The sequence below is a fragment of the Platichthys flesus genome, chromosome 2, assembly GCF_949316205.1.
Source record: "Platichthys flesus chromosome 2, fPlaFle2.1, whole genome shotgun sequence".
NCBI classification, from domain to species: Eukaryota; Metazoa; Chordata; class Actinopteri; order Pleuronectiformes; family Pleuronectidae; genus Platichthys; species Platichthys flesus.
In genome coordinates this window covers 18933952-18949925 of record NC_084946.1, presented here as the reverse complement: position 1 = coordinate 18949925, position 15974 = coordinate 18933952, and the positions used below count along the sequence as shown (strand labels likewise).

The window sequence follows — 15974 nt, the reverse complement described above, 5'->3', positions numbered from 1 at the left end:
GGCTGCTGGGTTCCTCTGCTGCTCTAGCTTGGTTTGTGCAGCTTGTGATTAACTAAAGTTGTCCATAAAAGAAAATCTTTAATATCCTTCAAGGGCAATTTGATGTTCAACCAGCAATCAGTGCATGACAAAAATAAACCAATATATACAATGTAAATAAAACACAATATAAAAACCTTATATACTAAGTCTTTGTTTCTGCGCTGTTTGATATTGTGAATAAAAAGAGGCACCTGTGTAGACCTGGTCTTGAGGTCTCTTCACTGTTTGCTTTTTTCTTAGTAATTTGGATTTATATTGGATTGTGAATCTTACTGACCCAAAATGGCCCACACACTCACCCACATTAACACATAGTGCATTGTAATTGTTGTAAATAATGATCCCTGAATTTTGGCAATGATGTAAAAGCATGAACTATTTGAACCCTCAACATCCTCAGTACTTTATGTTTAGTTCATAGACTGAATGAAAAGATGGATGACGCGTCTCCAATTCTTCCGAATATTTAGACTCAGAGAAGAAGTCAAAATGTCTTCCGTCATTACAAACAATCTAAGGTTCGGATCCTGTCAGTCTGAATATCACTGTGAGCACATTGCATTACAGTGCATTTGACTCTGAACTTATTGTAACTGGGAATTTTGAATTGTTTTGTTTTTGCTATAAACCAAACATTAACCTTACCCCTAATAGTGTACTTACACTTCCCTGCCTGGGGCGGCGCTGTGCATCTTTCACCCTCCTTTGTAGACCCAGATTGACAGTGCAGAAGAAGAGAGCACGGAAGCACATGGTGACCCGTGTGGAAACATATTTATCTGAACGCAGCTGGATATTTACACTTTTTATTTTACTCTAACCTCCGGACTTAAACTTTTTGGTTTTCACGTCCTGTTTTAGTTTATCCGCGTGCGGTGAACACGTGTGATTTCTACAATGGTTCGAGCTAAAAGGTGGGTTTGGTATAAATTAGCTTCATCACGTTAGTACAGTTTAATCTGGATGTTAATCTAAGAGCTGTAGGAGTTCTGGGGGGGAAACTGTTGCTGTTTGAGGTCTAAATAACTTCATAGTCATGAACCAGGAACTGAAGAGACAGTGCAGGGCTGTGGTTTTCAGTGTGACGGGTCCTGGATCTGCGCTAAACAGTCCTGCATCCACCAGAGGAGAAGTGGAGGGTATAAGACTCCAGTGTGATGATGCATACTCTCAGTTGTTAAACTCCTGTGTCTCTGGTCCTTCATTGCTCAGGATTATAAAGCCGCCGAAAATCAAAAAGACTGAGCGATTCGGTGAAGATGATCCTGAAGCCTACAAGAACATGCCTGTCCCTGATAAGGTGAGAAGACTCAGCAGAGTATCTACAGGTTAAAGGTGTTTAAAAGTTGTTTTTTAATCAAATGTTGAAAATAAATCCAGTGTGCCAGTGCCACAGTTCCTGACCAGAATTTAGTGATGGACAATGGAAAACCAATTCACTCACTCACTTTTAGTTGTTAATCAAAGCAAATTTTACTGCACTGAAGTTATGTCAAAAATGTGAATTAAGTTTGAATAAACTCCTGCATTGGGTAAATGATAATAATGACTATGATTAAGGCCGTTTTATCAGAATGGTATTAAACTAGAATGGCCCACAAAAAGTGAAAACCCAATGTCCAAAACACATGATTGACCATTATTTTAACATCAAAAATCCACTCCCTTAGAAAACTTTTTTAAATCGCTTTTCCCGCAATGATAAAGTTATTTGAAAAAAGTTTCATGGAAATCATTTCAGTATTTTTGTGTGTAATCCTACTTAAAATCGAACAAACGAGCCAACAAATACATGTACAGTTGCAAAATTACAACCTCCTTGGTGGAATTAAATGTGTGACTGAGTCAGGAGCCAATATTTTTAAATAAATATCCACAAGACAAGATCATTTACCAGATTTCAAGGCCCATTGTTTATTCTAACTCGACAAATGATTAAAACCCTTTATTGTTGTGGCTACATCATTAAAAACACGACAATGTGTATCGACTGCACATGTAGTTATTTTCCTTTCCTGTTGAGTAGTGTTGGTCGTCTTGGTCAAGAAGGGTATTTGCTTAATTTGTGCTTGTGCTCCCTGTGTTTTTTTTTTCACATTTCTTGTCTGTTAAAGTGTTATAATAACAACAGTTGTAAAATGGACATGAAGCTCTGTGAGATAATACAACATTCAAAGATTTGTAACACTTAACCCATGTTTCTGGTCCACAGTATCTGACAATATCTTGATGCCACATTGTTATATTATACATTATGGACGTATTAACTATCAACATACTGTCACCCCATTAATTCTGCTTTAGTGCTGTGGTTGTTATTTTCAACAGTCAAACTTTGACCTTGTCTCCTCTCTTACTCTCAGAAATCGTCTCAGTACACAAAGGACAAAATCGATGAGTTTCACGATGAGAAGATTGCAGTAAGTTCAAGTCATAAGATGTTATCTGCTCAACTTCTGTGTATGTTGCGGTTTTAACCTCACACAAATTTTTCTCTCTCTGCCATAGAAACTTCTCGCCCTTGGGACTCAGATGGGGAGTGATTCAGAGGAAATAGACGACGAGGTGATGAACTTTTTCAGTTTTTGCCCTTGTTTGGATTCATCCTCAGTGAGTTCTCTTAGCCCAGGGAGCAAATTCAAGCTCATTTGAATTTTACAGGAGGAGGTGATGGCCCTGGATGATTCTGAGTCAGAGGAGGAGGAAGAAGAAGAAGAGGAAGAGGGGACAGACATGGACAGTGATTTAGAGGCGAGAAAAGATGATGGTAAACAAAAAGTTCTCTGTTTATATGTCAAGAGTTTGGTGTATTTGGTGGTACAAGCCTGTTTAACTATAATTATGTTGTTTGCTTTTTTCAGACCTTCCAAATGAAATGGCATGGGGCAAAAAGAAGAAGATCTTCTACGACTCAGATTATACGATCACCAGTGAGCATCTTTAATCCCCGGCTGTATTATTGAGGCATTTTGTGATAATTGTATCACCTGAATTGATCATTGTGGCTGATGCAACATTTACATTGACCTTTTACAGAAGGGAAATCAAATGAAGTTTTGGAAGCTGATGAACGAGAGGAGGAAGAAGAGGCTAAAAATATCCAAAACCGACTGGCTGCAAATCTGAGCGAGGAGGATTATGATTTAAACCTTTTTCAGGTATTTTTTTTTATTGTAAATCTATCCTATAAATCTGCATTGTTGTGATGATTCTGTGTTGACCTTTGTTGTTTTGTGTTTAGGAATTTGCTGACGAGGATAAGGATGAAAAGAAAACTGTTGAAAAAGAGGAGAAGATAGTGAAGGACCTGAAGCAGATGTCTCAGAAGGAAAAATTGAAACTTCTTAAGAAAGACTCGCCAGAGCTGCTTGAACTTATTCAGGACTTCAAGGCAAAGGTATAAGCATCAACAGCGTACATGTGAAACAACATCATTGATCCATTGACTAACATTTCAGTCTGTGCTTTCCGTCCAGCTTACTGAACTCACCGATGAGCTGCAGCCCCTCATGCAGATGGTCAAGGAGGGAAAGATCCCACCAGGAAAAGTGAGAGCATCTAGCTTTTTTCTGAATTTTTCACTAGACTTGGAGTTTTGAAGATTTCTGATCTGGATCCAAGATGACACAGGATATTATTTTGTTCTTGCCCCAGCCCTTCACAAAATGTCTTGCAAATTAACAAACACAGATGAAAACATAACCTCCTTGGTGGAGGTAATAATTATGAATCTAAATAACGTTGTTCCTGTTTATTACAGGGTGCTAACTACATCAAGACAAAACAGCAACTTTATCTCAAGTAAGTTGTACTTAAATTTTACTTTTAAACTGTAATGTCATGTTATTGTTCTTCCACTGAATAACGACTGTTCTTTGTTTCCTACCAGTTATTGCACAAACATCAGTTTCTACTTGGTGCTGAAAGCAAAACGAGTCCCCGCTCATAACCACCCTGTGATTGAGAGACTGCTCACCTACAGAAATGTAAGTCCCCTCACTGACGCACAGTTTTATCAAATGTGTGTCCGCCCTTAATATGTAGCGGGCAGGAACACTGCTCGTATGCTCTTTAGTTTTGACAGTGGAAATAATGACGATGACTGGGATAAAACACTATCAGCATCATGGGACACAGCATGAAAGATCTATAACATATTCAAATGGATGGAACCCTTTGTCTGTCTGACTCTTCAACATCTTCCCCGCAGCTCATCAATGAGCTGGGAGAAGTGGATGCTCGGCTCGCACCACAGTTTCACAAGCTTCTAGCTGGTGAGGACAAAGGGCCAGCAGAGGGCAAGAAGACCAGAGTCTCCAGTAAGAAGGACAAGGTGAGGTTCATTTCAGCCAATTTCCCATACGGTTTGATTCTGTTGTTGTTTAATATAAAATAGTATTCTCATGAGTACTCATTGGCTGCAGGGTTCCAGAGAAACTATGGCTGAGGTCGAGGAGGACTCTGACTCCGACCTGGACGATGAAGCAGCTTTGCGTTTCTACAGAGAGGTGGAGGAGCGGTTGAAATTGAAGAGAAAGAGCAAAAACCCAGAAGATGAAGAGTAAGTAGGACTTGAGTTGCAAATGGCTGTTGGGACCAAATCAAATGGGAATGGTTTGATAAATGGTCAATTTGCTGCAGGATTGTGGAAGATAAGCAGGAGATGGAAGCGCTGGATCCAGATGCTAAGAGAGGAATCACTTACCAGGTACTGAGCTCCAACCACTCACACACTCAAAGATCAATATTACACTATGCCCTTTCTCAGCCAGTTACCTAAAGGAATTATAATATTCATCATACACTACTGATGAATATATGTTAATGCTGGACTAATTGTCATGAATTGATCTTATATGGTCTTACACCAGCGTTGGGTTGCTCTTTATTTGGAAGGCATATCTCTAAGAAGGTTAAACATTCACTTAGTTTTTTAGTGACTTTAGGCCGCCCCCTGCTGGAGTGTCTCTGTAGTATGTGACCTCATATCCAGCTGTGTGGTACTAGAAAGTCGATTACAGTGGCTGTACAGTTGAGTTTGCACTCTGCAACTTCAAACAGCAGCTCATGTCTGGCATACACTTGGAAGCCACAAGTATATCAGAGGAAGATGCTAAAATTAATTTCCTTCAGCGCTGCTCATGCATCTTTGAATGTTCATTACTCACTGGGATCTTCTTCCCTTTTGGCTTGGAGGATTAAAGGAACATTTTAGATAATCCCTCAAAACTTTAACTTTTTCAGTAGATATCAATGTCTGGTGCCCTTCATGCTGTTTCACTTCATGTACTCCATGTCAGGCTTTGTCACATGGACATTTATTCTAATTGTGTGTCTCTACCAACACCACAGATGGCCAAGAACAAGGGGCTCACACCCAAGAGGAAGAAGATTGACCGTAATCCCCGAGTCAAGCACAGAGAGAAGTTCAGACGGGCTAAAATCCGCAGAAAGGGACAGGTTTGTATTCTGCACATTGATGAAATGTTTCTTATAGCCCTGTTAATCAAGTACATCATAAAGCCTCCGCTCTCCCGGCTCATCAGTATAAGTCAAGAATATATGTGATCTGTCATAACGCACTCCCAAGACCAACACTGACTCTGTTGTTTATATTTGCCAGGTCCGTGAGGTTCGTCGGGAGGAGACGAGGTACAGCGGAGAGATGTCTGGTATTCGTGCTGGTGTCAAGAAGGGCACCAAACTTAAGTAACCAAGAGGGAATAGAACATGTGCTGCAAAGCGTTGCCATGGGATTGAAAAAGTGTCAATGGATTGTTATTGTGAATTACAGGTGACTCTTGTGGTTCTGAATCATTCTGTCAGTCACTGTTGTAGAAAGTATATCAAAATGTGCAGTTTCAATAAACATTTTATAAACTGTCAAGTTGTTTATTGATATAGTACAGAGACAGTGTTATAACCATGAGGCTCATATTGCAAAGGGCAGTCGTGTGTTTGCAGATATACTTATCACAGAGGTTATGCAACCACATGACAAACATGAACAGCAATGACTGAAGATTGAATTTAAGCTCAGGATCCGGGAAGAGAACAGACACATCTTATAGCTGTATCACAGACTCAGACGTGCAGGTGATGACTGTCAACTCCCTTGTTGATTTATGAACCTGTTATGTGCTGATGTCAGGTTGCTCACTATCATCTCTTCTATCTCCACCTCATTCTTCACGTCCTCATCTGTAAGGATCAGCTCATCCTGAGTTTTAGGGGTCACCACCACCACGTAACCCCGTCTAGAGTCCAGTACGTTGGCCACCACTGCCTGGTGCCTGTAGTTCTTCAGAGCTCCACGAGCCTTGTCCAACAGGATGGCTGTGTCGGTCTCCAGTTTAAAAGATATGACGAATGCCTGAGGTGCCCAGTCCTTCACCAGTGGTGACAGTATCTTAGGGACCATGTTCAAGCTAAGCTGAAGGAGAGAGAAATCATTAATAACAGGACTGAGTCCAACGCCATACTTTCTTTTCTGTGAGGCTGTACTAAGACACAGCAGTGCTTTGAGTTAAATGCTAACATGCTAAGTTTGTTTATCTTGTTAGTATGCAAACATTTACTACAGCTTAGGCTGATTACAATATCATTACCTCAATCAAAGGTTACCTGTTCTTTTCTTTGTTTTTAAGTAACATACCACAAAACTACAGGAGGGATGGCTCAGGGAAGAACCCTTTACATTTTTAACATTCTAATGATTACCATTCTAGATTGTTTTGCAGGTATTTAGTCAAACAATTGTTGAATAAACAAAAACTGGACCTGACCAAACGTATGGGATCTCATGTACAAAATCAACACTGCCATGCCTAGAACCATACAGCCATCTCGGGCTAAATTAGAATATGAAATCTTGAATGTACAGCAGCATTCCTACTCACTTGAAGTGGACCATTGGAAGACTGGATTTTGTGTTCAGGCATCTCAGATGCTGGGATATAGAAATCAGACACAGCTGCCGCCAAATAAAACATGGCCTTCGGTCCTAATTGCAGAAAAAACATTGGATAACAAATTATGAATAACTTGTTCAGTAAGGACTTCAACCTGTGAATTGTTATTAATCTGTACCTATAGTGCTGAGTGCCTGTGCTGCTGCTTTGAGAAGGTGCAGATACTCTGACAGAGTGCTGAACTCAATAGGAAGGAGAAGTCCGCCATTTTTCACTTCATGGTATTTCTTCAGCACTTTGGCTATGTTGGGAAGCACCTGTGGGTTAACTAGTACTTCACCAGAGGAGCCAGATGCTTCATCCCCACTTGTGAGCTCCAGGGCATCCATCACATTTATGGTCGAGAACATTCGACTATAAGGGTAGAGGGAGCGGTGCCTGTGCAGGAAGACGACAGCGTAGCCGGAATCTATGAAGTACTCTGCTGAGCAGGCTCCTCGTCTGCCACTGCTGAAGTTATCGAGGAAGCGGACAGTGCGCGACTCGAGGGGAACTTTGGTGCCCCCGGACGTGATGAGAACCACCCGGCGACCTGCTGCCGCATGCTGGGTCGCAAAGGCAGACATCTTCGCTTTCACCTCCTCAACATGGGCGGGGACGGCAAATTCTTCAGCTAACTTCCCATCGATGGAAGATATCCTGGGTTCAGCCATGACCTGATGAGAGAGAGAGGGGCTATCATCAGAGGAGAAGATAGATGCAGCATAGTAGTTCCACTTCATATACTCTGCAAATCAACATCAGGTTAGCCGGCATGTCTGTCAGTTGTATAACGTCCAGTGTGGAGGCAGTCAGCGTTTATAGCCTCTAATGGAAATATATAAATAAGGGATAAACAAAAGATATATTGTCAGCTGATATAACAACGGGTAGCATACAGATACCAAAGGTACGCATAGCATATGAGGCATTTCAAATACGATGCGATTATAGATTTTGTTTTTGTTTAACATTTGCAAAAAGAAATGTTTGGAATGGATCCTTCTGAAAATGTGATTGTTGTGTATATGTGAAAAGGTACATTGATGTTCCTTTCTTCCAAATGTTTATGAAGCATAAAGTGAATGTATGAACAACACGGGTGAAATTTACTGTGCTGGGAACTGTCACGTCACAGAAAGTTATAGATAAACCCAGAGTCACTGTTGTGCAACCGCATCATGTGTCAATCATTGCTGGAAACAAAAAAAAGCCACTGTAACAATAAAGTGGACAAAATGAAATGTGACATTTAATATAATAAATGATATCTTACTTTGTTTCTTCAGTTTCTTCTCCTGCAGCTTCTCAACCATAGATATATAGTCTCAACAACTTCTGCACTTCCTGAAACCAGCGTCCTCTTCTTCTTCTGCAGATTATCTTTCTTCTGGTGTTTATTAGCAGTTAGCCAACAGTTTATAGCTGCATTACCGCCCCCCATTGGACTGGAGTGTGGAGTAGTGGATTAGAAGAAAACAAATATAGACTTATCTAATATCTATTGTCTTTAGCCCTGTTTCTCTTAATTAGTCCATTAGAAGATGCATATACCTTGATGTCTTTCTTAACAAATTTTGTGATGTCATATTTTTTCTTTTCATCTTTTAATCCTAATATTAATTCCCTTCTTCGTTCATTGTATTTGTTACATTCAATAAGTACCTGAGAGCCAGTGTCTCTCACTGACTCTATAGCTTTTTATAATTGAGAATAGCATTAAACGAAAAACTCAAAAATTGAAAAAATGTAAAGCTGAGTTTCTTCTTGGTTCAGGATTGAACATCCAATTTTTCATGATTTTCAATAATTGCGGGTTGACTTGATTTGAATGACTTTAATTAGCCTATTCCTATTTTATTTTTTATTTGACTTATTGACTTGATATGACATTTCTGCAGTTATTAAAATAATAATACCTTGTAATATGGAGGTGTGAGGTAAAGGATATGGAAGTCCGACGGCCGTCGCACTGTCAAGAGTCAAACGTTGCTATTTACGAATCTGCTTCGTATAGCTAGGTACTGATGCCACACATCTTAGGAAAGCGTGTGTGTTTGTGCGTGTGCGTGTGCGTGTGTGTACGTGTTTGTGTTTGTGTGTCTGTGTGTGTATGTTTCAGTTTGAACAAAGGGCCGGGCTCAGTCATTATCACTGTAAATGCTCTGATTTAAAATGATTGATCCCTTTTTTTTTACCAAACTCCTTTCAACTGCAATAACTCCATCAAACTAGCACCGTGACATAATTGCATATTTGCACTTCTGTTGTTTTATTTTCTCCTCAGCTGTTCATATATATTTAGATATATATACATTATTTCCTATTTTGATATTCTATTTTATACTATTTATCTTATTTTATTGTATAGTGTGTAATTACTTGAGCATTGTTAGAAGAGAGCCTGAGACTCAAGCATTTCACTGCCAGCGACTGCTTAATGTTATTGTTGTGCATTTGACGAATAAAAATCTTGAATCTTGAATCTCTTGAATCTGTGTATCATTAGCAGTACTCATGATCAACCCACAAGAGGCGCTGTTGCACTGTCAGATAATCACAACACAAAACTGTGATACATGGTTGTGTTGCAGTATCAGTTTCCACATGTTTTGTTGATTTGCACTTTTACAAAAACGGAATCTCAAGACAGCCCCACTTAAATAAATAAACTGAGGCTTGGTCCAGATTTTAATGGGCCAGTACAAGTGGGGTCATGTGTGTCAGTTCAATAATCAGCCAGGGTGTTTAAAAATGATGGAAAAGATTCATGAAATGCAAAAGTGAGAGTTCCATGTTGCCAAATAAATCACTATAAATTATATAAGACATGTGTGGGCTTTTTATATGGAACATTTTTACTCAAGGCCCACGGAGAACCACTCTGGGAAAAATGACCTTAACCATAAAGTAAATTAAATACCTCAATAATAACACGTTTCAACAGTTTGGCATAAGAACTAATAAAACAATCAGATAAACCATCCATTATAGTCATTGTAGTATTTTTATTCCTATATCGTATATCACACTAAAATGTTTAAAATATTTAACTAACTACTGAATGCCAAGGTTGCAGGACTCTGAGGCCATAACCTCCCTTTTCTGGGAATTCAATGGTTTATTAGCTGAAGTGCAGTTTGCATTGTAGAGAGGAGAGTGAGACATGGTTGAATTTTTAAGGACGATCCTACCATAGTTAAACGAGTCTTTCAGGCCAAGGAACAAGACTGAAGGAATGAAGTCAAGGATTCTTTAAACAGCAAATATTTAAACCATACCTAAACAAGACATACTTCTGCACTTATTATTATCATTGTTGCAATTAATATTATTATTATTATTTAGTCAGCCAGAGGGTTACAACCTAGACAGGTACCCCATCCTTTTCAAAGGATGGGGTACCTGTTATGGCTCTGGGCAACTATGAACAGCATCAGTCAGTCTTTAAGCGATTTCATACAAAATAATAAGTATCCCTCACCCCTGACTTTTTATATTATTTATTGCTCACACTATTTATTGTACATATTCACATTCATAAAAAAATGTCAATACAAAAACGGAATGGGAAAATGTACCTAAACAAACAAATAGACGAACAAAAAATAATTCAATATAAAATTAAAGTATACATAACATCTATAATACTACTTTATCTATTATTGTCTCCTGGGTGTATTTTATTTGCCTTAAGTACCTTAAAAACGTACATTTTCCTGCACATTCTTAAGCAATTTAATTGACATATGTCCATCATAATCTTAAATAGAGGACTTTTAGCACGTCTATAGTGTGGTACTAGTACTTTTACAATCTATCTAAATAGTTCAACCACCAGTGATACCCACGTGGACAACAACCCTCCTTGTATTCTGTGACTTAATTAAAGGTCTCTTCAGTGCTTTATGTATTAAGGCCATGTGTTACGTTAGAAGACACATTAACTGCCCCCCCCCCCCCCCCCCCCGCACAGCCTCTAAAGTCAATATAATGTATCGATGGAGCCACCGAGGAGTTCATGCGTGGATGGAGCCGCTGTTGTCTCGACTGCGGGATTTATGCGTTTGACCGCGCGCTAGTTTCTGTGGCGGCAGCGGTGGTGAGGCTGACGGAGGGAAACAAAACCCCAAACCTTCCTGTACGTCGTCGAATGGGAAAGTAGTTCCGGTCACTTTGAATGAAACCGGGGAGGAGTGGAGGGAGGGGGGGGAGGTAGAGAGAGAGAGAGCGAGAGGGGGGCAGGGTCCCGGATGTTGGCACCGCAGCCGAGAGAAAGGCGAACGAGAGAAGGCGGAGAGAAGCCGAGCAGGGACACCACGGCACCGCGGGCACACCGGCCGAGTTGCAGCGACTCCTCTGCACAGGACCGGAGCGTCAAGAAGCGCAGGACACCCGTGGGGAGCTCCCGCTTAGCCGAAGACGAGGAGGCGGAAGAAAAAGGGGGAGAGAGGGGGGCAGCTACTCTGAAACTACCGTGAGGAATTACAGGGAGCCAGCGTCACGGCAGCTTTCACCCAGAGTAAGTGAGCTACACGGGCATGGAAGTTGAACTGAGGCCCACGAAATGGACGACTTTAACGGGGAAGTGAGCCGCGCTGAAGTTGTGTGGGGGACTGCGCCCGGCGAACAGGCCCTGACACACCGTGTGGCGGGGCGTGCGGGGACACATTTTTTTTTCTTCCCTCTTCCCCCCTTTTTCCTCCCACCCTGGGGAGCCCGTCCGTGTTGTCCCACCGGTCAGTGTTGAGTACACCCCGGGCGCGTTGCTGTAACTCCCCGCAAGTTGACAGCTCTCGCGTTAGCCTGCTAGCGCCGCCGTGCAACCGGTGACAACTGACAGGGCAACTTTGACAGCTAGCTAGCCAGTTGTAGTAGCCTGCTAACTTTAGCTGAGCGGTGCGTGCGCTCTCTCCTGGGCCGGGACTAGGTGTGTGTTTTCCTCGCGTTGGAGGGATACAATGTCCTATCCTGGCTGCTATGGTTAGCTAGCTGTTTGCTATGGTGAGACGCTGTGTGTCCAGCATGAAGTGCGTGCGTGCGTGCCTGCGTGTGTGTGAGTGAGAGAGCCCAGTGTCATTTGGCTTTCCTGCGTGCCCGGGTGGTATTTGACTCACAGCTGTTGCAGCGTGTTTTCTTGTCTGTCAGTCGTCTGTTTCTCAGGCGGCTAATAAATTCCTCCAGAAAGAAAAACGAAAGAGACGATCCCCGCATGGAGGAGCAGTCTCGCTGTGTGACAGGGCGCAGGTTTGTCATGCGGCTGCAAAATCAACAAGTGCCAACGCGTGTTTCAGGTCTATTTAATGTTACAGGCTTTGATCGCCGGGCTGCCTCTTGCCTCTGGTGGTTATACCCTTGTGGGGTATTGCCCTGAGATGGCTCCGACCGTGTTGCAGTCAAATATTTTGGTCCTGTGTGCAAGACATCTCTGAGGGCATGCTCGCTTTGATGTTAAACCATTTGCTCTCTGTGTGTGTGTGTGTGTGTGTGTGTGTGTGTGTGTGAGTGTGTGCACGCGTGTGTGATCGCTGATTAGTTAATGCTACCAACTTTAGACTAAACAGCTGTGGCATTTGCGTGCAGCTGTATACAAAGCAGTGTCCTTGCTTTATCCTGGCGGCCTTTATTAGACGATGGATGACTGAACTCCTAATTTGCCTCGCTGTCAACTTGTGCAAGTTTTATCAATGAAGTCACAGTGTTGTTTTAATGATCGGTGTGCAATGGGGTTCACATTATTGGTTAATCATCATATATTATCATGCTCAAGTTCACTTTGCCATAAAATCAGCTTTGAAAGGTTGGATTTATGACTAAAGCTAAACACTATCTCACCCCCCTCCCCCCAAAAAGCAGAACAAATCATCCCAAGACCTTGCCAGACCTTATGCTTCAACTAACAAAATGCCCATGGCATTAGTCAGCACCAACAATCAAAGGTCAGACCTGGTTTGCTTCTTAATCACCCATCCTTTAAATAGCAAGCCTACAGCTTTCTGGATTAAACCTATTGTAAGTGACGCTGTAGAAGGCACATCGTTTTCCCAGGTAAGCAGAGCTGGAATAGATTAATTTAGCATATTGTCTTGAAATTTATAGGATCATTACTCTGTCTTATTCTTTGAATTATCCCTTTTCTCCACCTGCCTTTGCCTGGAGTTTTAAGAAAAGATGTTAAAGAGGCTCTGTGTGCCGTTTATGTTGAGTGCCATTTGATTGTAGTGTCTGCAGCTCCGTCTGAGGCCATTCTCAACCCCTGCAAAACAGATATTTTGGACCTTGATGGCAATCATAAAATTGACAAGAAATTGAAAGAGACATTTTGCTGTTGTTTGCTGGCAGACTGTTAAAGAATAGACGTTGCGCAGCCAGCGCATGCTTTTTACAGATTGCATGCAGAAATCTGAATCACGGCCACACATTGTAAAATTTGCTCCTCAGAACACTAATGTTGCATCAATCAAATATGAGTTTATAAGCAATGTGTTCATGACGAACAATGTTATGCAGGCTTGAATTAAAAGGCTCTGTTATGTATTGTTGTTTAGGGATTTATTGGTGTCAACATTATTAATAGGAGATCTCCTTTCTTTTGCGCTTGTGTCAAATCACAGAGCAGAGTTAGTAACTTAAATAAAGACCTCAAGGTTCTGATTAATGGACTGAAAAGCTGTGAATACGGAATAGAAAATATTACACATCTGTGTGCTCTCACAGTAACCGTTTAAAAGTGTGAATGGGAGGATGTGATACAACCTCTCATTAATGGTGGGTTTAGCCTGGAGTCTTAAAAAAAAAAATGTGTGTGTGTGTGTGTGTGTGTGTGTGTGTGTGTGTGTGTGTGTGTGTGTGTGTGTGTGTGTGTGTGTGTGTGTGTGTGTGTGTGTGTGTGTGTGTGTGTGTGTGTGTGTGTGTGTGTGTGTGTGTGTGTGTGTGTGTGTGTGTGTGTGTGTGTGTGTGTGTGTGTGTGTGTGTGTGTGTGTGTGTGTTCATTGTTCTATCATCACTGTGGAAAGGAAATATTTTGTTTCCACCTGCAGAACACAAACAATGCATTTAACTATGTGTAAATAAATGTTGACATTTCATCAGTGGGTTACAGATAATGTTCGTCTTGAGGGTGATAGTGTATAATGTTATAAATTAAATGTAATAATTACCGGAGGAATATGATTTGGATAGATGTCAGGGGTCAGCCATCTAGTGTAGTACAGTGAATTTGGAGCAGGCGTCTACTCTTTTCAATACCAGCCCCTCATTTGGAATTCAGAGTGTGGCCCTGTGCCTAGCCTCCTCTCACTGAGAGGCTTTTTAATTTCTCCCCTTGTTGAAGTGATTATTCAAATAGCCATCCTTGAGATGCAGTTATCTGGATCCTGGAGGTATATGAGCCTCTGGCAACATGAAATCCCCATCACAGCCCCCCCCTCACCACCCTGTGTATTTGGACAGCACCCAACAGGTACCCTCTGTAGCAACCCCTATTAGGCCGCTACCCCCCTCAGGCTGAAAACCTATTGTGATCTGCGATTGGCAGATGGCAATTTATTCATGAGCATGGCTGATATTTTTTTGGCATGGCGTAGTGGTGGTGCTGTTGGTCAAAGGGCTCTGCTTAAGTCTTTTTTTCTTATTTTTTTACAATGACTTATTTTTGGTCTGAATCCAAAGAGTTTTTCTTTCTCAATCCCTCTCTGCTCAGGAATGTGAAGTTATTTTAGGTTGGAGTTTCTTTCTCTCGCTTCATTGCCCGTCATCTTGTCCTTCACTGCGTTTTTCACCTTGAATAGACGAAAATAACAGGATCTTCCTTTCCTTTTAACAGCTGTTTACTCTGCGTGGAGTCTGGGCTGTCGTCTAAAGCAGCTCAGGCCAAATGACTAGATGGTTTTGGTAGAAATGTTCTCCTGGTACTCTGCTCATATCTAGCGTGAAGTTTTGCTCTTGTGGCGGCTGTGTTGGTAAGAAGCGAATGGCTCGGTCTTCATTAGCAACTCTGTGCATCACTAGAATGCAGATGAGCTATGAAGCCATTCATCTGGTGGAAATGCCTCCCTGATTCCAATTTGAATCTTGTTTGCAGTCACATTGTGTGAGCCCACTTCTCCATGTTAAGGAAGTCTCTTTATGTGAGAGATCAGAGGGGGATAATTGCATTTAAGTGAACCTCATTTAGTGCTGGCCAGAGCAATTACTGTAACTGCAGTTCTAGGCATTTTTGGGGGCCTGGAGCAGCTGTCATTGAGTCTCTGTAGCAGAGATATCAAATGGTAAATAGAATGACATTGGCACCGCATCATGGGAACGACAGATCCTTGGATGGATTTTAATTAGTTTTCGCAGGTTTTTGCCCAGCTCTTGTTTCCATCCAAAGAAAGCATAATTAAAAATGACAATTAGAAATGCATTATTTTAGTGATGATTGAAAATGTATGATTCTCAAGGTGCTGTAAGGTGAAGAAAGCCAGCGCTGTCTCTTCAGGCAACCCCCCCCCCCCCCCCTGGGTTTGAGGGAAATATTTTATCATTAATGTTATTCAGGAGCCAAATTCTGAGTTTTGCTCAGCTGGGTGCTTTAATCTATTTTTGTTGTAAATTAATGAATTTTTAAAGAGCCCCTCGCTGGATACGGGTGGATGTGGGAATGCAGCACTGGTTCAGTTTTCAAACAAGCCTCTACTCCCCCCACCACCCCTTCACCACCACCACCAACCCTCCTCACGGGATGTAGAAAGCAAATTTACTGAAGCACTATACTTTCATTTTTTATTCATCCAGCAAAACACTGCCTAGCTAGTTCTCCTCATCCCACCTCCTCCCAGTCTATTGAGTTTAGTCTGTCAGTGAACTAGTCCTATGTGCTCCAATTCATGTCCTGGCTTGGAGTTGGATGTGTGGACATGAGTCAGTTAGGGGAGCATATGATGTTTAATTCAACCGGTTCACTCGTGTTGTTATTATTGGCACATTTACTTAGATACA

At 41.5% G+C, this 15974-nt stretch overlaps 3 protein-coding genes across 3 annotated transcripts in view; 2 read left to right on the top strand and 1 right to left on the bottom strand.

Annotated features, from left to right (window-relative positions):
* Window positions 1-773: 773 nt before the first annotated feature.
* On the top strand, window positions 774-5925 carry utp3 (UTP3 small subunit processome component). Its single transcript, XM_062404390.1, has 16 exons — window positions 774-956; window positions 1255-1342; window positions 2406-2462; window positions 2551-2607; window positions 2704-2809; window positions 2904-2972; window positions 3079-3200; window positions 3284-3439; window positions 3519-3590; window positions 3803-3843; window positions 3932-4028; window positions 4253-4375; window positions 4467-4603; window positions 4684-4750; window positions 5395-5502; window positions 5666-5925. Exons 1-16 carry the CDS (start codon window positions 940-942, stop codon window positions 5753-5755), a joined length of 1407 nt encoding a protein of 468 aa, XP_062260374.1. The 5' UTR covers window positions 774-939; the 3' UTR covers window positions 5756-5925.
* A 14-nt stretch (window positions 5926-5939) lies between these two features.
* On the bottom strand, window positions 5940-8391 carry ppcs (phosphopantothenoylcysteine synthetase). The gene is made up of 4 exons (XM_062404400.1): window positions 8269-8391; window positions 7132-7669; window positions 6942-7045; window positions 5940-6475 (listed from the first exon to the last, which is right to left on the bottom strand). The coding sequence occupies exons 2-4, from the start codon at window positions 7664-7666 to the stop codon at window positions 6149-6151; spliced, it is 966 nt and encodes a 321-aa protein (XP_062260384.1). The 5' UTR covers window positions 7667-7669; window positions 8269-8391; the 3' UTR covers window positions 5940-6148.
* A 2885-nt stretch (window positions 8392-11276) lies between these two features.
* The window catches only part of foxj3 (forkhead box J3), a 78702-nt gene continuing 74004 nt past the window's right edge, over window positions 11277-15974 (top strand). The window contains exon 1 of the mRNA XM_062404380.1: window positions 11277-11514. The gene's annotated coding sequence lies outside the window, so the exon portion shown is untranslated. The remainder of the gene's footprint in view (window positions 11515-15974) is intronic.